The sequence below is a fragment of the Phacochoerus africanus genome, chromosome 8 (genome assembly GCF_016906955.1).
Source record: "Phacochoerus africanus isolate WHEZ1 chromosome 8, ROS_Pafr_v1, whole genome shotgun sequence".
NCBI classification, from domain to species: domain Eukaryota; kingdom Metazoa; phylum Chordata; class Mammalia; order Artiodactyla; family Suidae; genus Phacochoerus; species Phacochoerus africanus.
In genome coordinates, this window is record NC_062551.1 from 147,971,112 (window position 1) to 147,995,155 (window position 24,044).

The 24,044-nt window shown below is 42.4% G+C and overlaps 1 protein-coding gene across 1 annotated transcript in view; it reads right to left on the reverse strand.

The window, feature by feature from the left end:
• ROR1 (receptor tyrosine kinase like orphan receptor 1) overlaps positions 1 to 24,044 on the reverse strand; it is a 448,217-nt gene that overhangs the window by 124,482 nt on the left and 299,691 nt on the right. Inside the window, exons 3-4 of the mRNA XM_047788808.1 lie at positions 13,768 to 14,055; positions 12,779 to 12,809 (exon numbers count right to left, since the gene is read on the reverse strand). Of these exons, the coding sequence (XP_047644764.1) occupies positions 12,779 to 12,809; positions 13,768 to 14,055 (319 nt within the window). The remainder of the gene's footprint in view (positions 1 to 12,778; positions 12,810 to 13,767; positions 14,056 to 24,044) is intronic.

The following is a 24,044-nucleotide window of genomic DNA, read 5'->3' on the forward strand; positions in this document are numbered from 1 at the left end:
AACACACAGAATGAGAAGCTCGTTTCAGAACATGTGTTCCTAGAAAGCAAAGACTTATCTGCCCTCTTCCCCCTTGAAATGTGCCCTGCACACACAGATCCACTTTGCCAATATTCACAAGTATCGTTTTAATTGGACGCTTTCCACACCCTATTCATACAGTGAGAATTGTTGAGTGATGGGGGTGCATTGGGATGCAAGAGCTTGGCTTCTCACCCGTCTGTACTTTTGAATCCATCCCCCACTGGGAGGGGGAAATCCTTCTTATCTAATCTCTCCACATTCCCTCCATCTGCCCCTTCTCTGCAGAGCGCTGAGTCTCAAGTGGCTTGATGAAGAGATGGAGGTTAGCTGTTCCACTGGAGCGATGGCCCCCCTGTGTCCTGGGCCAGCTGCTCAGTGACTTCCCAGTCTCCCCTCTGCAAGGCACCTCTGCTCCTGAACTGCCTGAGTAGCTGTGTTGAAAGTTATCCTTGAGTTTATCTTGAATTGAAAGTTACATTATCACTTCCTGGGCTGGGCCAGCGCCCAGCTACACTTCTTCACTGTGGCTGAGACTTGGCAGCAGATAAGAGAAGGAAAGAATTCATCAAAAGCTGGTCACTTTGTCTTTCTGCAGAAAGGGAGAAGAGGAAGTAAAAGCTTCAAGGTCTCTTACTGGGGTTCAAGGCAGGATATCTGGTCCAGAAGGGCTCTATCGGGAAAGAAGGCATAGCCTCTTTGCTGAAACAGCAGCAGTGATGATGGTGACATCAGTTGATATTATAAAGCTCCTAATATGTGCCAGGCACAATGCTGGTTACTTTATATACATCACCTTATTACTTCATTTAATCATTACAACAATCCTGTGAGATTTATTTATTTTATTAACAATGATCTCTCCACAGACTGATTCTACAGGAGGCCTCAGAGGATGAAAGAAAAGACATGTAATTTAAATTCATTGAACTTTAATTATATACCAGGCCCCATGCTAGGATTTTTCCTGTGTCATAAGATAGTGCAAAAGTGGAGTCAGTCAGCTGACAAATATTATCTCATGCACTGGAGGAAAACATATTGAGTTCTGCTCGGTGTTAAGTACTCCACATTCACTGTATCCTTACTGCCAATGGCAGCCCTATGGGATAGGTACTATTATTACCATCGTACAGGAGAGGTTAATTAGATGTTGTTTCTCATTCATTTCCCCTTTTCCTCCTCCTGTCTCCCTACTTCATTTATTTTCTTTTTGGCCATGTCCATGGCATGTGTAAGTTCCCAGGCCGGGAAGTGAACCCATGCCATAGCAATGACCCAAGTCACTGCAGTGACAACACTGGATCCTTAACCTGCTGCACCACAAGGGAACTCCTCCTTCTTTTTTTTTAGTGAGTATTTACTGAATTCTGGCTATGTTCTAGGACTGGGAGAGAATGGTTTATGAAACAGACAATATCTTGACCTCATGAAGCTTACCTGGAAGACACAGAGACAAATACATAAAAAAGAAAACGTTCAGTGATATTCTGGTATAAATGAAGCAGGGTTATATGCTAGAAAGTGACTGGGCTACTTTAGATTCTTTCAGGGGTCATTTCAGAGGAGGTGACATTTTAGGTAAGCAGCGAATGACAAGAAGGTGTGAGTTATGCCAAGATCTTGGAACAAAGCCTTCCAGGCAGAGAAAATGGCTCACGCAGAAATACAAAGGCCTACAGAATAAGCCTGAGTGTCCAAGGAACAGAACCACAGCCGGTGCCAAGTGACGAGGGTGGGAGGCAGCAGAGGTAGGCAGGGAACCTTACACATCAGAGCAAGGCATTGAAACATTGAAAATATACTCCAAATAGGAAGTCCTGGGGGTGAGGGGCCTAACAGGGCAGAAGAGCATTTTAAAAGCTCACTCTGGTTTCTCTGATGAGAAATAACTTGTAGGAGACAAGGCTGGAAGAAGGTAAGGAAACCTGTACTAAGGCTATTAGAGAATTTCAAACAAGGCCTGAGAGTGGCTGAGAGGTGGGCAGTCGGGGAGACGGAGAAGAGTGGTGGTGGGTGGGAAGCACTTGCTGATGCTGTAGAAGGCCTGTTTTTCTTAGGATCCACAGTAAGCAGTTAAAGGACTAAGCTTAGTCTTTGTAGTTTCCACAGATCTTGGCCAAGACCCTGGCATTTTGTCGGTGATTAATAATCATCTGTTGGGGAGTTTCCCTTGTGGCACAGCAGAAATGAATCTGACTAGTATCCATGAGTATGCGGGTTCCATCCCTGGCCTCGCTCAGTACGTTAAGGATCTGGTGTAGCCATGAGCTGGGGTGTGGGTCACAGATGTGGCTCGGATCTGGTGTTGCTGTGGCTGTGGCATAGGCCAGCAGCTGTAGCTGATTCGACCCCTGGCCTGGGAACTTCCATATGCCGCTGATGCAGCCTTAAAAAGCAAAAATAATAATAATCATAATAGTAATTTGTTGGACTGCACTGATGCTTAGGGTTTGTTGGATTGAGTCTGTCTGCCTTTTGGAAAGCTCAAGAGATATACTAGGAGAAGGCTGCAGGCAAACATGAGTGATATAATATAGGTGCTCCCAGGCCTCATGGGGGTCAATTAATCAATGTAATGATCCCAAAACATTAAAACTGAAGAAGTCAGATATGAACTGGTCAAATGAAAGCCGTTTAAACTTTATGAACCTCTTCGATAATATAGGGAACCCAGTATTCATAACAGCCAAAACATGGAAGCAACCTAAATGTCCATCAGCAGAGGAATGGATAAAGAAGGTGTGGTACATATACACAACGGATGATTACTCAGCCATAAAAAGAATTAACTAACGCCATCTGCAGCAACACAGGTGGATCAAGAGATTATCATACTAAAAAAGTAAGGCAGAGAAAGACAAATATCATATGATATCACTTATATGTGGAATCTAAAAAAAAATGATACAAATGAACTTATTTACAAAATCAAAATAGATTCACAGATATAGAAAACAAACTAACGGTTACCAAAGGGGAAAGGTGTGGGGAGGGATAAATTAGGAGTTTGGGACTAACAAAAAAACACTACCATGCATATAAAACATAAACAACATGGACCTACTGTATAGCACAGGGAACTATATATTCAATATCTCGTAATAACTTATAAGGGAAAAGAATCTGAAAAAATATATGTACAAACACACACACACACGTGTAACTGAATCACTTTGCTGTACACCTGAAACATTGTAAATTAACCATACTTCAATTAAAAAATAATAATATAGGGATCAAAACATCTTTGCTGGAGAGCCATTTTAGAGCAGAGAGGTGATATATGTTCAAAAAAATCCCAACAGTTGCCTTATTTGGGGGGAGAAATTCAACAAAGGGAAGCTGTCATCATACAGAATAATACCTTCGGGCCTCAAAGGCCTCCTCAGATAGCACTTACCCTGTATTGTCTTTGGACATGAACAAGAGGGCCCTGGCGGAGGTGGGAAATAGGGAATGACAGAGTAAGGGCCTCCAAAAATCTGTTCCTCCATAAAAGCAGAAATACTGGCAAAAAAAAAAAAATCGGTGAAAATCAACATTTTCAGAATGCTGGAGGTTAGCCAAAGGCTTGCAACACTCTGAAGAGCATTTATTCAAGGAAAAGACGCTGAAATCTGGTAAGATCAGAGTCCTGTGGAACTCTAACTTGCTCTACTCTCCTCTCCCTCTCCTGAGATCTGAGGTAACCTTGAAATCTAGCAGCTCCCCCGCAACAGCAGCTGTGAAAGCCAGCAGCCTAGCCATCACTGGGGGAGGCAGGGGGGTTGGAGCAGCATCTCTAGAGAATGGGCATGATTTGACTTGTCTAGCCGCCTTCTGGAAAAGTCCCACTCACAGGGCTTGTCTTTATTTGACCGGACTCAGAGCTTCCCAGGGGGAAAAGCCCTAGCCCTAGGACATTTATTGGAAAAACAAAAACCAAAACCAAAACACTCAGAGTTGCCCAAGGTAACAATACTAATTGGGGAAAGCAAGAGGCTGGCCAAAAAGCTTAAAAGCTCAGAGGGAGGATCTGTGGAATGGGATGTTGATAGGGGGTTTTGTAAACGTCAGACATGCTCTTGGGAATTTGGAAGGATGCACTCATGTGAGGGGCTGTGTGTGTGCCCAGGAAAGACCTGAGAAAGCCCTAGTCTCACCTCTGGCTAACTTCGAAGCCCTGCTCAAGCAGGAAATGAAAGCAAAGGCAGAATTATACATTGCCAGAGTGCTAAAGGGATGGCCCAAGACACACACGGAGCCCCTTGGCAAAGGGTGGGAGACTTACTGGTTTAAAGAAATCTCTGTCCAATCATTACCTAATCACTAAGCTAATTGAGCAGAAATGTCAGTAGTCACACATGATGGGAAATATAGACTATTCAGAATTATCCCAAAAATGTCAGTAAACAAAGAGCAACACACAGCAATGTCAGAAGGGAGGTGATCTGATTTCAAGACTTGCCACATGACATTATTTAAATGCCCAATTTTCAGGAAAAGGTGGTTTTTCAAAAAGATAAACAAAATTGGCAAACTTTTAGCTAGACTAGCTAGTTTCACCAAGGGAAAAAAAAAAAAGAAAATATGAATTACTAAAATCAAGAATGAAACAGTTGTGATGGAACGTCACAACTGATATTACAGAAATTTTAAAAATCATAAGGGAAACTATAAACAACTATATGCCGACAACTTAGATAATCTAGATGAAACGGACAAATTCATAAAAAGATGCAAACCATTAAAGTTGACTCAAAAGAAAGAGAAAACATGAATAGATCTATAACAAGAAAATCAGTAATTTTGAAACTTCCTACAAAGAAAACTTCAGGCCCAAAGGGCCTTATTGGTGAATTTTACCAAATATTTGAAGAAGAATTTTCACAAACTCTTCCTTAAAATTAGAAGGGAATACTTTCTAGCTCATTCTAAAAGGTCAGAATTATCCTGACATCAGAATTAGACAAAGACATCATATGAAAAGAAAACTAAAGACCAATATCTTTTATAAATATAGATGTAAAAATCCTCAAAAAGGAGTTTCTGTTATGGCTCAGCGGAAACAAATCCGATTAGGAACCATGAGGTTGCGGGTTTCGATCCCTGGCCTCGCTCAGTGGGTTAAGGATCCGGCGTTTCCATGAGCTATGATGTAGGTCGCAGACGAGGCTTGGATCTGGTGTTTCTGTGGCTGTGGCGTAGGCCGGCAGCAACAGCTCCAATTAGACTCCTAGCCTGGGAATCTCCACATGCCAAGGGTGCCGCCCTCAAACAACAAAAGACAAAAAAAAAAAGCCTCAAAAAATACTAGCAAACTGAACCCAGCAATACATAAACACTATGATCCACTGGAAATTATTGCAGGAATGTAAGTTTGGTTTAACATTAAAAATTAATCAATGTAGTATACCACACTACTACTTTATATATAATAAAGGACCAAAAAAATTGTGATCATCTCAATAGATACAGAAAAAGCATTTGACAAAATCCAACACCTTTTCATAAAAAAAAACCACTCAACAAAATAGGAAAAGGATAGAACCTTCTCAGCCTGATAAAGAGTATCTACAAAAACCCACCTGCTAGCATCATGAAAGTTTTCCCCTCAAGATCGAGAAAAAGACAATGTTTTCACAACTATGTTACACTGTACAGGAGGCTCTAGCCACAGTAATTAGACAAGAAATAAAAGGCATCTAGATTGAAAACAAAGAAGTAAAGCACTTTCAATTTGTAGATGGCATGATCTTAGGATGGAAAATACTAAGGAATCAACATGTACACACAGAGAAACTATTAGAATTAATAAATCAGTTTAGGAGTTCCCATTGTGGCACAGTGGAAACAAATCTGACTAGTATCTGTGAGGATGTGGGTTTGATCCCTGATCTCGCTCAGTGGGTGTGGGATCTGGCATTACCAAGAGCTGTGGTGTAGGTTGTAGACACGGCTCAGATCCCATGTTGCTGTGGCTGTGGTGTAGGCTAGCAGCTGTAGCTCCAATTCGACCCCTAGCCTGGGAACTTCCACGAGCTGTGTGTGGTCCTAAAGAACAAAACAACAACAACAACAACAAAAGTCTAGCAGATATATAAGATATAAAATTACGTACAAAAAATCAATTGTATCTTTATAGAATAGCAATGAACAATCTGAAAACTGAGAAAACAATTTCATATACAATAGCAAGAAAACTAAAATATTTAAGAATAAATTTAACATAAAAAAGTAAAACTTGTACAGTGAAATCTATAAAACATTACTGAAATAAATTAAAGACACTACCTCATATTCAAGTATTGCAAGATTTAATATTGTTTAGATAGCAATACCCTCCAAATTGATCTACAGTTTCAATGCAATCCATATCAAAAACTCAGCTGGGCTCTTGGCAGAAATGAAAGCTGTCCCTAAAATTCATATGAAAATGCAAGAGGACTCAAAATATGGAATAGAGATCCTTAAAAAGAACACTGTTGGAGGATGCAATGGTCAGTTTTATGTGTCAGCTTGGCAAGGTACAGTTCCCAGTTATTCAATCAAACACTAGTCTAGGTATGGCTGTGAAGGTACTTTGTAGATGTGATTAACATCTACAGTCAGCTGACTAACAGTAAAAGATCATCCTCTATAAATGAGTAAGCCTCAGCCCATAAGCTGAAAGGCCTTTAGTGCAGAAGCAAGGTTTCTTGACAAAGATGAAATTCTACCTGTAGGCTGCAGCATGAGAACCTTGTTGGTAAGGAGTGTCTAGCCTGCCCCTTCTTTTTTGTTTGTTCGGCTTTTTGTTTTTTAGGGCTGCACCTGTGGCATATGGAAGTTGTTCAGGCTAGGGGTCGAATTGGAGCTACAGCTGCTGGCCTACACCACAGCCACAGCAAGGTGGGATCCGAGCCACATCTGCGACCTACACCACAGCTCATGGCAACACCAGATCCTTAACCCACTGAGTGAGGCCGGGGATCGAACCTGCATCCTCATGGATCCTAGTCAGGTTCCTTAACCACTAAGCCATGAAGGGAACTCCAGGCCTGCCCCTTCTGACAGCCTACCCTATGGATTTCAGACTTGGCTAGCTAGCCCACACAATCATATAAGCTAATTCCCTGCAATAAATCTCTTTATATATGTATACATATAAAATTTTACTGGCTCTGTTTCTCCAGCAGAACACTGAATAAAAGAGAGGACTAACAGTTTCTGATTTCAGAACTTACTACAAACCTTCAGTAATCAAGACTGTGTGGAACTGGCATAAGAATACTGACAGTGATTAATGGAGTAGAATTGTGAGACCAGAAATAAATACATACATTTATGGTCAACTGGTTCCTAACAGGGTGCCAAGAAAAATCAGATGAAGTAGTCTTTTTCCACAAATAGTGCCAGGAAGACTGAATTTCCACATGCAAAAGAATGAATCTGGATTCCTGCCTCACACCATACACAAAGTTTAACTAAAATGGACCAAATTGAACTCTAAATCTAAGAACTAAACCTACAAAAGCAGAGTCTTAGAAGAAAAGATAGGAGTAAATTTTTGCAACCTTGTATCAGGCAATGGTTTTTCAAAAGCACAAGCAACCAAATAAAAAATTATAATGAACTGGACTTAATTAAAATTAAAAATGTTTTTGTTTCAAAGAACACCATTAAGAAAGTGAAAAGATACCCATAGAATGGGAGAAAAAACTTGCAAATCAAATATCTGATAAGGGTACAGTATACAAAATATGTGAAGATCTCTTATAACTCAAGAATAAAAATACCAAAAAAAATTAAAAATGGGTAAAGAATTTGAACTGACATTTCTTCTCCAAAGAAGACATACAAATGGCTAATGAGCATATTAAAAGAGGTTCAATATCATTAGGTATTAGGAAAATGCAAATCAAAATCAAAACAAAACAAAAAAATCACCAGAAACAACTTCACATCTACTAGGATGACTATAATAATTCAAAATAAATAGAAGGAAAATGAATGTTGGAAAAGATATGGAGAAAGTGGAACCCTCATGCATTCCTTGTGGGAGTATAAAATGGGACAGCCCCTTTGGAAAACAGTTTTGCAGCTCCTCAAAAAAGTGAAACAGAATTATCATATGTCCCTGGAATTCCATTCCTAGGTATATACCCAAGAGAACTGAAAACGCACATCCCCACAAAAACTTTTACATGAACACTGCAGCATTATTCAGAATAGGCAAAAAGTTGCAGCAAGCCCAAAGTCCACCAACAGATGAATGGATAAACAAAATGTGGGATATGATGGAGTATTATACAGTCATAAAAAAGGATGAAGTCCTGAAACATGCTATGATGCGGATAATCCCCAAGACCATTCTGCTAAGTGAAAGAAGCCAGACACAAAAGGACACATATTGTATGATTCTACATCTGTGAAATATCTAAAACTGGAAAATTCAAAGACAGAAAGTAGATTAGAGGTTATCAGGCACTGGGATGAGCTTCTTTATGAGACAATGAAACATTCTAAAATAAGATAGTAGTGAAGGTTATACAACACTGTGACTATACCAGAAACACTGAGTTTTACACTTCATTTCATTTCATTTCATTTCATTTCATCTTTTTTAGGGCTGGACCCACAGCACAGGGAAGTTCCAGGCTTAGGGGTTGAACAAGAGCTATAGCCGCTGACCTACGCCACAGCCATAGCAATGTGGGATCCCATCTGTATCTGTGACCTACACCACAGCTCACAGCAAAGACAGATCCTTAACCCACTGTGCAAGGCCAGGGATCAAAACTGTGTCCTCACGGATACTAGTTGGGTTCATTAACCCCTGAGCTGTGATGGGAACTCCTGAATTTTACACTTTAAAGTGGTGAATTTTATGGTGTGTGAACTATATCTCAGTAAAAGTGTTATTAAAAAAGAGAAAAAGAAAAAGGCCCCTGCCCTGGGCCTACACACAAAAAGCACTCAGGAAATAAATGAAATAAGAGTGAAGAGTACACATGGATTCTCTCTGCCTCTTGGGATCTGGCTCTCAGTGCTACCACAGTTACCCAAACCTTAAACATCCACTACCGTGACTAACACCACCTGCTCATTTCTCTACATCTCTTACCCTATGTCCTTACAACAGTAGACAATGGCAACTGCATCCTGTGAAGGTTTGTGTGTTATGTCACTGCCAATGGGAGTGAGGGACGCTGCTTGGAACGCAGGAAGGATGGCAGAGGCAAAAGCACCTCAGTAAAACAAGAATCAACTCATCAAATTCTTCTTCCCAGTTTGAATGCAACAGGCTCTTGTACAATAAACTATCATTCCCAGTATAACCTAGGATCCATTTTCTATTTCGGAATTCAAACTATCGTTCCCAGTATGATCTGGAATCCCTAGGATCCATTTTCCTATTTTTCTTTGTATTCCAATCAGTGCTTCTGAAAGTTCTCACACATTAAAGTAATATTTGCAAGAGTGCTACAAGGCTGAGAAAAATTGTATAATCTTAAGTCTTCTGGGTTGAATTGTGTACCCCACCCCCAAATTCAGATGTTGACGTCCTAATCCCCGAAACCTTAGAATGTGATCTTTTTTGGAAACAGGGTGCCTTGATCACAGAGGCAATCAAGTTAAAAAAGAGTGAGTCACTGGGGATGGGTACCAACATAATATTACGGGTGTCCGTATGGAGAGAGGAAATTCAGACACATACACACACACACAGAATGCCATGGGACTATCAAAGCAGAAAATGAGGTGATGCAACCATAGCCAAAGAATGTCCAAAGAATACATGCCACATGAAAATCTTGTGTACAGGAACATCGGTATTCATTCTGCCAAGATAAAGGCAACAAAAAAACTGCTAATGAAACCACTACATAACAATCTATGAATTATATGTAATATCTCTGGCCCATGCACAGAATATCCTGACATGAAGAAGAGGGATTAAAGTAGTCAGTCTTGAGGGCTGCTGGCTTCATCACATAAAAACCATAATTTTGCATGTATTTTTAAATTTTGTCATTATGAAGGTATATATGTGTCAACGTGGGGGCACAGGACATATTTCATCAAAGAGTCTCATAGCTTGATTTACAACATTTAAATATGTAGATGTGTGGTATGTGGGCCTCCACTTGCACTCACACCCCAGGCCCGATCACTATAGAGGTGGACCAGGACCCGGCAATGACAAGAAGAAAGCAAGCCTGAAGCTATGAATAGAAACCAAGCCAACATCTCAAACTTGCTGCTATGACATCCTAAAATGCCATTCTGTAAGCTTCATGTGAAGACCTGACACAGTCCTTACAAGGAATGGCAAGTGCCTCACATGCTTGCCTTTCTGGGTCATAGCCCCAAGGGCCCTACAAGCCCATCCCAGTCCAGGGCTTCAAAGGGCACTCAGCTCTCACCAGGTTTCATACACCTAATACAGTTCACTGGTCCAAACGTCAGGGGGTGTCATGGATTTGCACTTGATTTCCATGACATGAGGGTGGTTGTTGGGCCACCTTCAAGAGAACAGAACAATCTTAGAACTGCACTTAACTCCTGCCTTGGGAAAGGACTGTGCAGTTTGACCAAAGGCTTTCAGAGCTCTCCTCAAGGCGGTGCCATTCCCCACCACTATCATTGTGTTAGGTTTGCCTGTTCCCTTGTAGGGAGCTTTGGCTGCTTGTTGGGGGCCATGAGGACAGGGAAGGGAACTAGCATTCCAGTGGGGAGTTAGTCTTAGGAAGAGAGGAACTCTTGGAGATAGGGTAAGCGGTGGTAGCTGAGAAAGGATAAAAAAGCAGGATACACCATCAGCTTGTAAAAGAGTAAGAAGAAAAGATAACACAATGTCAACCAGCAAGGCCAAAATGAGAACGAAGATTAAACTGCAGAAGGCCCTTGCGGGATTTCCAACTTTGATCGTATTTATTGCAACTCCCTCCAAGCAAACATGGCAACTGCACATTTCACACGACTGCTGACTAATGTGATGGGTAATCTAATTGAAGAGTGAATGTAAAACAGAGGTGCTGGACATCAAAGAATACTTTTAACTGTCTTGAGCATCTTTAAGGAACTTCAATATCCCCTTCATAGAGAGGAGCTCCCCAAACTGGGATACTATTTGTGTGAAATTAAAAACCATAAAAGACTGAGTTCATCAGAGAGGTAGCAGTGAAGAAATAATAAAAACTCAAAGAAGGACATAAGGATTTAAAAATAATTTTGATAATTAAAAAAAGGAACTCCAATGCAAAGACAGCAGACAGAAAGTCAACGGCCCAGGTGCTTCACAGCAAAGGCAGATTAATGAACTGCATTAATCAACCTAGGATACAGATTATCAGACACATTTGAAACTCAGCTTAACAGGAACAAATAAGGTACCAGAGTGGGAAGTATTTTTACAGCCAGTAACAAAACTTTTCATCTTGTTTAAAGAAGACCTCAAAAGATTTCCACATACCAACCAACACTGAGTTCATTTAAAAAAAATAGGTTAACTTCAAGAAATGCAAAGCAGAGTGACCACACTTTTGACCTGTTTTAAGATCAATCAACATTTTCTACCTGGGCGAGTAGAATGCAATTAGCACTTGGCTGATTTTAAAGACTCTTTAACGGTTGCCTTTAACTGGCTGAAACAGCGGAACAGCGTGGCTGAAAGCCAATGTTTATTTTTACCCATTACCTGTTTTATTAATGGGATTGTGGGCCACTGGGCCTCCAGGCACACACAAATATATTAAAATATACCACACTGTAATTAAGAGGCACAGAGGGGATTAGAGCAAATTAAGTGGCTGTTGTATTTGCCATTGATTTAGTCTAGGTCAGGCATTTTGAGGCAGAGTCCAGGGAGTTTTACTTCAGAAATCTACAAAACATGGAATTTATTTACTTGCAGAGCAAGGTTTGTTTTCTGGTTTTTGCTTTTGTTTTGTTTTTGGCTTCACCTGCCCCATTCAGAGGTTCTCAGGCCAGGGATTGAACCCGCACCACGACAGCAACCCAAGCCACAATGGTGACAATACTGGATCCTAAACCCACTAGGCCACCAGGGAACCCCCTCAGAGCAAGGGCTTTCATAAATGGGTCTTTTCCTCCCACTAAAAATATACATAAAGAAAAATGCTCCAAGTGAATGCTCCTAGAATGAAAGAAGCGATTCTCTTAGCCAGAAAAAAAGGATAAATGCATCAACAATAGTGCCAGTTAAAGAAACTGGATCTTGAGAGTCTATTAATAAGGGACTCAAGATGAATCCAACTTCCATGCAGCTCTCAATCCAGACACAGGGCTTTCTTCTAGATGAGTCAGAACTGCCTCTGAGTCCTTCAAAGGGACTAAAAATAAAGTGATCACATAACAGTTGACCTGTTCAATAACTATAGCATCAGACATTCTTGCAGAAATGTAGAACAGACCCTTTTAAGCAAAGGCTAGAGTATATGTTCTTAAGCCAGCACTGTTTTGATGTTTTGCTTGATTTTACCATTCGATTGTAACTACATGTTAGCTTAGTTTCCAGTACATGTAAGAAGATCTTTGCTTTGATTGTTCAGAATCAACATTACTACGCTTGAGATCACTGCCAACACTGTGATTCTCCTGTGAATCTTCGTATCAAAGAAAAAGCAAAATGGAATGAGGGCAGGGCGAAAATGGAATGAAACCTGGAAACGGAGGGTTTTGACCCCAGCAGAGGACAGCACTGCCTTTGCCCTAGAAACTGCTGGAGAAACGCTTTAAAGAGGATCAGAAAGGACACGTAAGTACTTACGAGGATCCTGGACTTGCGGTGGGAGGGGGACCTAAGGAAATGAAAGAGAAACAAAAGAAATGGTCGGTCTGGGTTACTGGTGGGTGAGCATTGGTACAGTTAAACCAGTACTGACTAAAGTTCTCAACCACCCCCAGGGGATATTTCTTTGTCTGGAATTTACTATTTTGCTCTAGCTCCCCCAACCACCTCTATGAAAAAAACATACCCGTGAGACTGGGTCTACATCCCATAGTTCAGAGCCTGGAAAATGCTAAGATGAGAAGTAAAAAAAAAAAAAAAAAAAAAAAAAGAGTCTATAAAACAGGCAGGCTCATGAGATGCTGGGAGTTTCAGTGGGAGGCTGAGCCAATACGAGGATACCTATTGCCACAGCAGGAAGGGGTCTTTGATGGCAGCTGGGCGGAAAAGGGGATGGCGAGTGTGCCAGAAACCTTCCCAGCTTTTCCAGACAAGGAACATCCTTGCTGAGAAGAATTCTCTGGGGCTGTGTGATTTAGAATTGGGACTGTGATCAGAAGGATGGACCCTGCTCTGCTGGGATCTGAACATGGGATTTAAGTGCTGGGCCACGGTTTACTTGTTTCTAAAATGGGTACAATTGGGAGTTCCCGTCGTGGCTCAGTGGTTAACGAATCTGACTGGCATCCATGAGGATGCAGGTTCGACCCCTGGCCTCGCTCAGTGGGTTAAGGATCCAGCGTTGCTGTGAGCTGTGGTGTAGGTCGCAGACGCGGCTCGGATCTGTCGTTACTGTGGTTCTGGTGTAGACCGGTGGCCACAGCTCCAATTGGACCCCTAGCCTGGGAACCTCCATATGCCGCAGGAGTGGCCCTAGAAAAGGCAAAAAAAAAAAAAAAAGACATAAAATGGGTACAATTGTACCAGCTTCAGTGTTGCTGGGCTCACCCAGTACAGGCTCATTCCCTCCCTCCTCACCCCCAGGGCGGCTCAGGGCCAAAAGCCATCCCCAGTAGGAAGCTGCTTACCGAACTTGACAAACAAGACTCCAGTGGTGGAAACCACCTTCTTGCCGTTTGTCGCCACACACTGGAAGTAGCCGGTGTCCGTGGTGTCCAGGTTTCTAATCCGGAGCCGAGATCCATAGTTGGTTGCCCGAAAGGAGATCCTCCGAGGCTCCTGGACCACAGGTGCATCATTTTTGAACCAGCGGATGGTGGGAGGCGGGTTCCCAGAGACTTTGCAGTGCAGTTCTGCCGTCTGCCCCAGGGACGTGGTGATATTATTCATCGGTTCATCAAGGGTCAGGAAAGAATCTGCAAGCACAGAGGGAAGGAGGCAGGTGAGAGGGGCGGACAGCTGGAGAGCATCTCCTAAAACCCTGAATTCACTCCATGTGCCCTAGACCACAGAGAGACTGAACAGGAGCAGGATGGCAGAGAAGGATGAGTCATGAAATTACCCATTTGCTGAGACTCTGTGGCTACTAAACAGTCCCCCACAGGGTCTGATGCTTAGAAGGAAATTCGTTACTAACCATGGAATAAAATCCTACGTTTTCAAATGACTATATACTACTCATGGATAAATATACTTTCTAGACCAAGACAAAATGAGCCTTTGTGTTTCAGATATAAAAAACATATCTATGCTCCTTGTTACAAACTCAAACAATACAGCGAAGAAAAAGAAATAAAATTCACTTCAAATTTTTTACCCCCAAATAACACCATTCTTAACATTCTGACAAATATCCTACCCCCCGTGAACTTCCGATAAGAGAGAAAGCATGAAAAACTGGAAAAGTAGGAGCAATATATTTATATCCATATGACCCAAGATTGGGAAATCTTCCTGCTAGTAATGACATAATAAGGGTTATGGAGGCCAGGTTTCTGTCAGCGAAAGTGATGAGGAAATGAAAATTTTTCTGTAATGTTATGCATGTCAACTGCCACATGTGACAATATCTAATTCTATGCTTCAATTTTTAATTGAGATATAATTTGCATTCTGTGAAACGCAGCGATTTTAGTTACATAGCTCCCCAAGTATTGACAAATCCATGTACCCGTGTAACCAATGCCCCTTTTAAGATACAGAACAAGAGGACCACAGAACATCATCAGTATCCCAGAAAGTACCCCCAAGATCCTGAGAAGTCAACCCTGTCCCCACCTACTCCCCCACCCCCACACCAAGCAACGACAACTGACTCCTATCATCAGAGATGGATTTTGCCTGATCGAGAATTCGAATGAATGGAATCAGACTACATACACATTTTGTATTTAGCTTATTTTGAGATTTACCATATCAAACATTTACTATTGAATACATTTTATTTATACCTAGTCTTCAATAATATATTTTAAATAGCATACTGATATTAGTTGTGGAACCCAGTTGCAGAGAAAATCATCAATTTAATTTTTTTTTTCTTTTGTAGGGCTGCACCTGCAGCATATGGAAGTTCCTAGGTGAGGGGTTGACTCAGAGCTGCCATTGCTAGCCTATGCCACAGCCACAGCAATGCGGGATCCAAGCCACATCTTTGACTTACCCCACAGCTTGTGGCAATGCTAGATCCTCAGCCCACTGAGCAGGGCCAGGGATCAAACCCGCATCCCCAAGGACACTATGTTTCGAGTTCTTAACCTGTTGAGCCACAATGGGAACTCCTTGATTTATGTTTTAAAATGAAGGTCAACATATTTTTTAAATTGGTCTGTTATTCACCTATATGGAGTTTTCTTTGATTTAATTTTCCCTGACCAATCACCCTTGGGTCCATCCCCCACCATCTCCTGTTGCCTTCTGTCCTTCCCCACCGCAACCTAGGCTGGCTTGTTAGGTTGCTATCTTCACTACAAGACTGTAAGGGCAGGCATCTAGAATGTCTTGGTCATCACTGTCCGGCAGTATTGTCCAAGAGAATTTTCCATAATGATGGAAATATTCTATAATTTGCATCACCTCACTGGCAACCGCTACTCACAGGCTGAGCTACTGAGCACGTGAAATATGGCTGGAGTGACTAAGGAACTGAATTTTTTTTTGTCTTTTTAGGGCAGCACCTGCGGCATATGGAAGTTCCCAGGTCAGGGGTCGAATCAGAGCTGTAGCCACTGGCCTAGGCCACAGTCACAGCAACGCCAGATCCGAGCCACATCTGCAACCTACACCACAGCTCATGGCAATGCCAGATCCTTAACCCACTGAGCAAGGCCAGGGATCAAACCTGCATCCTCATGAATGCCAGTCAGATTGGTTTCCGCTGTGACAGGAACTCCCTGAATTTTTAAATCTAAGTGAAACAGCCATATGTGCCTAAGTGTATGGAGAGCACTGGCAGAGCAGAGCAAATGTGCTGCATTTAAGAAACTTCATTGACAAATAACTTCTTTTTGAGATATCTAGCTGGCTCATTTCCCCACCCAGATGACTTTAAAATGCTTTCACAAATGCCAAAAATATATGATTCATCATTTGCTGTTATTTTCCACCAAAAAAAAAAAAAAATGGGGAGAGATGGTGTCAGAGTCTGTGGGCAGCCCCACAGGATGGAGTCCCACGTGCACGTGGCATTTATCATGTGTAGGGTAGAAAACTGATGAAGAACGACCATCCCTTACTGTGACACTTTCATCTCACTTCAGCCAATGTTAATTCGCTTTCGCAACAGAATCAGGAGCCCATATATGATTGTGTGAAGGCCCTGTTTCCTTGGTATTTTGATCTGCACCATCTTTGGACATGTTTCTATAATCCCCATACTCAATCCATGAATGCGTTTGCTCATAGGTACACATGTGTTCCTGAGATGTGTGAGGGGTGTCCAGAGAGAAGAGAGACTAATTAATGGGTGGTTTTATGGAGCTGTTACAATGGCTTTCCAGCATCATCTCACACCCAGAGAATGGACAGCTATGCACCCTCTGCAGAAAGGAAACACGGAAACATCTATCACCCAGCAATGCCAGTCTAAGCATAGTGATTAACACTCCATTGGGCAGGTTCTGGAAGTTGATTGACTGGGTTTGAATCCAGCATCTGACACCACTATCCTCTGTGACTCTGGGCACGTTACTTAACTTCTGTACCTCAGTTTCACCAACTGAGAAACAGAAATAATAAACAGGATGCTACCTGGTGAAACTGCGACAGGATGAAAGTTTAATCAGGCAAGACATGGGAAGCATTGAAGCTAGTGTATGAAAAAAAGCAAGCACGCAAAAATGGGAATCGGTGTTCAACTATTTTATTTTTTAATCAAAAAATTATTATGAATTTTTTTTCCTTTTAAAGCTACACTAGCAGCATGTGGAAGTTCCTGGGCTAGGGGTCGAATCGGAGCTGTAGCTGCATTCTATACCACAGCCACAGCAACACTGGATCTGAGCCACATCTGTGATCTACATGCAGCTCATGGCAACGCTGGCTCTTAACCCACTGAGTGAGGCCAGGGATGGAACCAGCATCCTCATAGACACTAACCCGCTGCGTCACAACGAGAAGCCCAATGTCCTACTATTTTATAAGAATATCTTCTGTGGAATGCTGTTTAGTCTGTGCACTGTTACCCTCTAACAAACCTGTCAAAGAGGAAAAGAAGAATTGTCATGATGCTCAGTTGCAGATGATATGTCTCAGAGGTTCTCTGACCTGCCCTGTGGTCACACAGTAAGTTGTACATTGGGCCCCAAACTTCCAGCACTGACAGTTTTGAGTCCTCAGGCTCCTCCAAACACCTAAGTCAGCTTAGCCAGTTGGCTAGTATAGTAATAAGACTAGAGAGATTCTAGTCCTGCCATATGCCAGGCATTTACTTTAGTATTTACCTGCCCAATAACCCTGCAAGGAAAGAATTGTTATCTCAGCTCAACAATGAGGAGACCTAGGATCAGAGAGGTCACGTGACTTATCCAAGGCCACACAGCAAAGGTCGGATCCAGATCTTTCTGGCTCCAAAATTGTTCTTTCCATTGCATCATATGGCTTTGGTAGCTTGAGTCCTACTGAGGAATGGGGATAAAATTCAAATTTCTTCCTTAAAGAAGAGCTGGAGTTTACTTTTGTTGTTGTTGTTGTTTTAGGGCCGAACCCCGGGCATGTGGAAGTTCCTGGGTCAGGGGTCAAATCAGAGCTGCAGCTGGAGCCTACGCCCCAGCCATAGCAATCCCAGATCTGACCCATGTCTGTGGCCATGTCTGTGACCCACACCACAGCTCAGAGCAACGCCAGATCCTTAAGCTGCTGAGCAAGGTCAGGGATCGAACTCACATCCTCATGGATACGAGTTGTGTTCTTAACCCACTGAGCCACAAAGGGAACTCCAAGAAGTGCTGGAGTTTACATATATCCACATACCCTCAGGGCTGTGATCTTCCTCTAACTCCAGCCAGGATTGTCTGGCTAATGGGTCTCAGCCTCAGCCATGCTTTCTAGCTGGTGTGCTGGTTTCCCTCCAGAGGCCAGGTACCTCACCTGACCTGCTGTCCCTGGCAGGCCCTTCTCCTTGAGGCTACATCCTATTTCCTGTCCTTCCAAGAACATGGGTCCAGCCTTGAATTGGAGGGGTTCTCCACAGTGGCAAGAGGTGCCCCAGCCTGGCGCCCCCTTTCCAGATTCCCACCTTCTTTTTTTTTTTTTAATTTTATTTATTTATTTATTTATTTATTTATTTATTTATTGCCTTTTTTAGGGCTGCTCCCGCGGCATATGGGGGTTCCCAGGCTAGGGGTCCAATTGGAGCTGTAGCCGCTGGCCTATGCCAGAGCCACAGCAACACGGGATCCAAGCTGCGTCTGCAACCTACACCACAGCTCACGGCCGCGCCGGATCCTCAACCCACTGAGCGAGGCCAGGGATGGAACCCGCAACCTCATGGTTCCTACTCAGATTCGTTAACCACCGAGCCACGACAGGAACTCCCCCACCTTCTTTAAATATCAAAACCAGCCAACATCAACCACACTCCTCAGAGGCCAGAACAACAACTTCCGGTCCCTCACCTCAGTGTTTAATGTGACTGTTGAGTTTTGGTCAAGAAAACCAAAGTCAACTCCACTTTATTTCTTTGGTTTTTCCCCATAAGTAGTTGCTGCTGAAATGCCAGCAAGCTTTTTGGCCAGGCCCTCACAGCATCAAATATAAAAAGGGAAGCTGGAACATTAAACTATTTCTTTGGCCTCCAAGCCCCAGTTACTTTGCAGGATACTACAGACACACAGTGCTTCAATTTTTTTCTGCTACAAACATAAATTAGCCAAAAGACAAAGAGTTCTGTAGCCGATTTCAACTATTCTCTGAAGGTGTACTCAGATTTGTTGAAAACAACTGAGTATGCGCTGATCTGCTGTATGAAATCAACACTCACACGCTCTGGAGCTAGAATGCCTGAATTCACGGCCTGGTTCTGCTGCTTCTCAGCTGTGTGACCTTAGGCGACTATTTAACCTCTGTGTGTCTCAGTTTCATTATCTCTGAAATTAGTACAATAATCGTATCTTCCTCACAGGGCTATCATAAGGATTAGATTAATGTATACATGGAAAGTGCTTTGAATAGGGTCTGGCACAGAGCAAGCAGCATGTGCAAGTGCCTGTTAATGTATTAGCTATTTTTTTCTTTTCTTTTTCTCACAAATAACTTCTGCCTAAAAGTAGGGGATAGCTATCCCTCCAACTGATTGGTTTCCTGGGCCAAGTCCAGCCCTGACTTTAAAGAACAGGAGATGGGGAGGCCACGTGCCCAAGATCATGTAACTAACACACTGCAGACGGGAGTGGTAATGTGTCCACGCAGCTCTATATAATATCTATCTAAAAACAAAAACAAGCATTTCCGAGCATCTTGAAATCAGTGTAGAAGGACTACGTTTCCAGGAAGAACAAAGGAAATGTAAACAAGTCTTTGTGTTCACTGAACAAAGGAGCTTTGCTATAAACATGGGGAATGTAGTTCTAACTTTTTACTGATAAAGAATAAAGTTCAATTTATTTGCCATCTGTAGCTGCTCATTTAGTAAGGAAAACAAGCAAACGGTCTGGTCCTTCGTTTGACAAAGACTGGAAGCATTAGAAAAATGTTTGGCCTAAACAACATGAAAGCATTTTGTGACTAGAATAAAATAAAAACGCATGTCTGAATCATTGCTATCAGTCTTGTTTTTAACAAGCCCTTGGCCATGATCCATTTTCTTCTCAGAACTAGCTGGATCCTCGTGAGGTAGCTTCATGGGCCACACCAGGGGACCCATGCTCTGCTCTACACCAGCACTTGATGTGACCATGGAGGTTCTGGACTAGTCACTTTTTCAGAGGACATCCATCCCAGGAAAGCAGCCCAGTGCAGAGGAAATCTGCAAAGTGGACCTGATACCAGTTCTGCCACCAGCTGCATGTGTCACGTAATCACTTTACCTCCCTGGATGTTGGAGTCACCATCTATTACATGGGCTTGTGGGGGCTGCACCTCCTGGAATTGTGTGTTTCCATACAGCCACAGAAGCACTGCATGGCACTGTTGGCAAAGAAAGTCACCCGCCATATCAGTAAACAAATGATGTTGCAGCCATCAAGTCATCAGCCACTGTAGCCCCACTCCTCCCCCCATCCCCCCACAGTGCACCCTAAGGAGATTATGGATGGAGAAAAAAGAATAATGGCCCTAGATAGTTAAGGTATCTATCAGAAAAATAATTTAATTAAGCCTAGATGTTTGCATCTTCCCATACATGGAAAAGTGCTATATTCATTAACTTGAGATGTCTGGTTTTTCTTTAATTAGCAGGGATCTTTTGACTATCTTTTTTCTTGGGGGGGGGTTGTTTGTTTTGTTCATATTTATTTATTTATTTATTTGTCTGTTTTTGGTAAAACATCCATATATACTGGCTTGCCTCATACCTTTTTGGAGCTGTCTGTCTAAGAGGCTGTATCCCAGGCTTAAGTCTTCAGTAAGTCTAAAAAAACATAACTCTCAACTTTTAGGTTATGTTTTTTTTTTTTTTTTTTCCTTTCAGTGGACAGCAGACAGCAAGTACTGACTGAATTTGAATGCCAGACAAAGCAATTTGGCTTCTACATTTAAATCTGCCTATTCATACTGTTAAAAAAAGAGAAAATAGACCCAAAGTGGAGTCACTTGCGCTAAGTCCAAGTCACCACACTGAGACTTAATACCTAACTCAATACATATGCAGCTTCTCCCAGAAGTGGACTCTTAAACCAGTCAATCTGTAATTTCCTGGTCAGCGCTAGTAAAGTAATCTGCCTGACAGACCCCTTCTGTCCCCTAAAGGAAAGTGACCTTGTCATAAATTATCTACTCCCTGCTGAGAACTCCCCTTTCTTGCCCCCTTCTGCCTGTAAAAGTCTTTCATTCAGTTCAGCTCTTTGGAGCGCCCTTCCATCTACTAACAGTGATGCTGCCCAATTCATAAATTGTTGAATAAAACCAATAAGATTTTTCAAATTTACTCACTGGATTTTTTTTTTTGTCTTTTGCATTTTCTTGAGCCACTCCTGCGGCATATGGAAGTTCCCAGGCTAGGGGTCCAATTGGAGCTGCAGCCACCAGCCTACGCCAGAGTCACAGCAACTTGGGATCCGAGCCGTGTCTGTGACCCACATCACAGCTCATGGCAATGCCAGATCCCCAACCCACTGAGCAAGGCCAGGGATCAAACCCGCGACCTCATGGATCCTCTTGGGATTCATTAACCACTGCGCCGTGACAGGAACTCCTGAATTTTGTTTTTTAACAATATTTTTTTCCCCCAGCTATGAAAGCTTTCTCATCCTTCTTTTCCTTCTTCTGTAGACCACAAATATTGAGATAGATGACTGCTGAGTGGGTGGTGGGGAATAATCTGGCTTGAGACAGAAAAAATTCCCATCTTGCTCACTCCACCTCTAACTCTGTGCCTCTGAATGAACTGTGTTTCCCAATAGTGGTATTAGCAATGATGAGGATGGTGACGGTGACAATGATAATGACATAATAATAATGATGATAATAGCTAACACCTAAAGGGTACTTATTACCGGGGCAGGTATTGTTACAAACCATTATTATTATCCTCATTTTACACATGAGAAACCTAAGACACAGGGATGATAAGAAAGCCATCCAAGATAATACGGTAAGTAGAAGTGAGACTTAAACGTTGATTTGGTGCAATCTCAATCAAAAATACCAGCAAGTTACTTTGTGGATACTGACAAATTGATTCTAACATTTACATGAAAGGCAAAAGACCCAAAATAGCCAACATAATATTGAAGGAGAAGAATGAAGTTGGGGGACTGACACTACCCAACCCCAAGATTTGCTATAATGCTGCAGTAATCAAGACAGTGTGGTACTGGTGAAAGAATAGACAAACAGATCCACGAAAGAGAATGGAGAGTCCAGAAATAGAACCACCTAAATATGGTCAACTGATCTTTGACAAAAAAGCCAGGTTACTACAAAGGAGCAATATTAGGTAAGTTACAGTTACATAATACAGTGATTCACAGCTTTGGTTTGTTTGTTTTTTAACTACAAGTGCATGGTGCTGGAGAATACAATAACTTCTAATACAGTTTAGTACAGTTTGGTATCACTGTCTTGACTCATGCTAAAGCGCCAGAATTTTTACCAACCTTTGCTTTTGCATAGTTAGGATGGGTAAACCAAAGTTCAGAGCACTTAAAGACCTATCCCAGCCAATATAACGTAAAGCCAAGACATGGTCTCCAAGTTGGGTGCATTTTCCATCATACTCCACAGCTGCCCTCTGCCATCCTGCTAGGTCTTAGACCAAAGTGAGGTCCTCAGAACAAAATAGTTTAGCGCAGACCCCGAATACCATAAGCGAGGCTTGTAGGGTCTGTTCTCTTTCTGAATAAGTAGTTTTGGATTATTTAGGGGCAATTGTAAGTAATTTTTGGTAGATCTGGGCAAAAGTTTGGGACTCTGAATAAAAAATGATTTACTATTTTTTACAGGGTAAGAAAATGAAATGCCAGGTGTCCTTCAGTGTCTCTGTTTCTTCTTTTTTCCCTTAGCAAGTGATGATCAGTGCTAACACGTTTCTGAGCATTTACAAGGTGCCAGGCACCGTCCTAAGCACTTTGTACACATCTGTACACATCAATGCATTTAATCTTTTTTTTTTCTTTTTTTCCTGTTTTTTGGCCGCACCCATGACATAGAGAAGTTCCTGGGCAAGGGATCAAATCTGAGCTGCATCTGTGACCTACATCACAGCTTCAATAACACTGGATCCTTAACCCACTGTGCCAGGCCGGGATCAAACAGGCAATGCCACAGAGGCAAGTGGGATCCTTAACCCACTGTGCCCCAGCAGGAACTCCAACTTTTAAAATCTTGAACACATCTTACGAGGTAGACACTATTATTACCCCCCGCCTTTTTTCCCAAAAATAAGAAAATGAAGCACAGAGAAGTTAAATAACTGCCCAAAGTCATGTAGCTAGAAAGTGGCAGGGCCAGGACCCAACACCAGATCTTGGGACACAAGTGACCATCCTATTAGCCAGGGCACCCTTTCCCAATAACCTCAGAATTTAGTCTTTCATTGTCTCTTATCGACCTTAACCAGGACTACGGAATATTCTTATCCTTCTTAGGCGTCCATCCAGCACAAGACAATACCCAGGAGAAAGGCTAAATCACCCTGAGGATTAATGACGTAACCGGAAGTCATCGCCCAGAATGAGCGTTTTAAATACGTCACAGGCAGCATTCATCTTGACGCTTAGTCAACTTAAAAAGTGAACCGTGAGAAAAAAGAAGTTCGTTTATAAGCTCTCTGGGAACGGAGACTCTATTTCCTCCCTTTTTCCTTTTCGTATTCCTCCGAGCACTCCATGTGTTAGGGTGAACTTCGTGGGCATTTAATAAGGGCGGGTTGATTCAGTCAATGGAAGCTCAAGTGTATTTCGGGCAAATGAGCTTTGGAGGCACCCCATTTATTACTTACCCATCTGACAAGACGTCACGTCCACAAATCCCTCCTCACATTTATGACTTCATTTTCAAAGTGCCCACCCATTCTCCTCAGGGAGGGAGGTGGGGCCAAGAATTAAATTGCCCTTTGACAGGTGAGAGCAACCCAGATATAAGAGTTCAACAGTCCTTTGCTATGACAATCCAGCCAGGAAGCCAGTCACAAGGAGGCTCAGGGCCCGGGTCTCAGTATCAAGGAGGCACTTGCCAAATCCTAGCCCCCTTCAGGACCGAGGCTTTTCAGAAGAGGGAGGAGGTTCCCGACATGAAATAAAATGCTTAG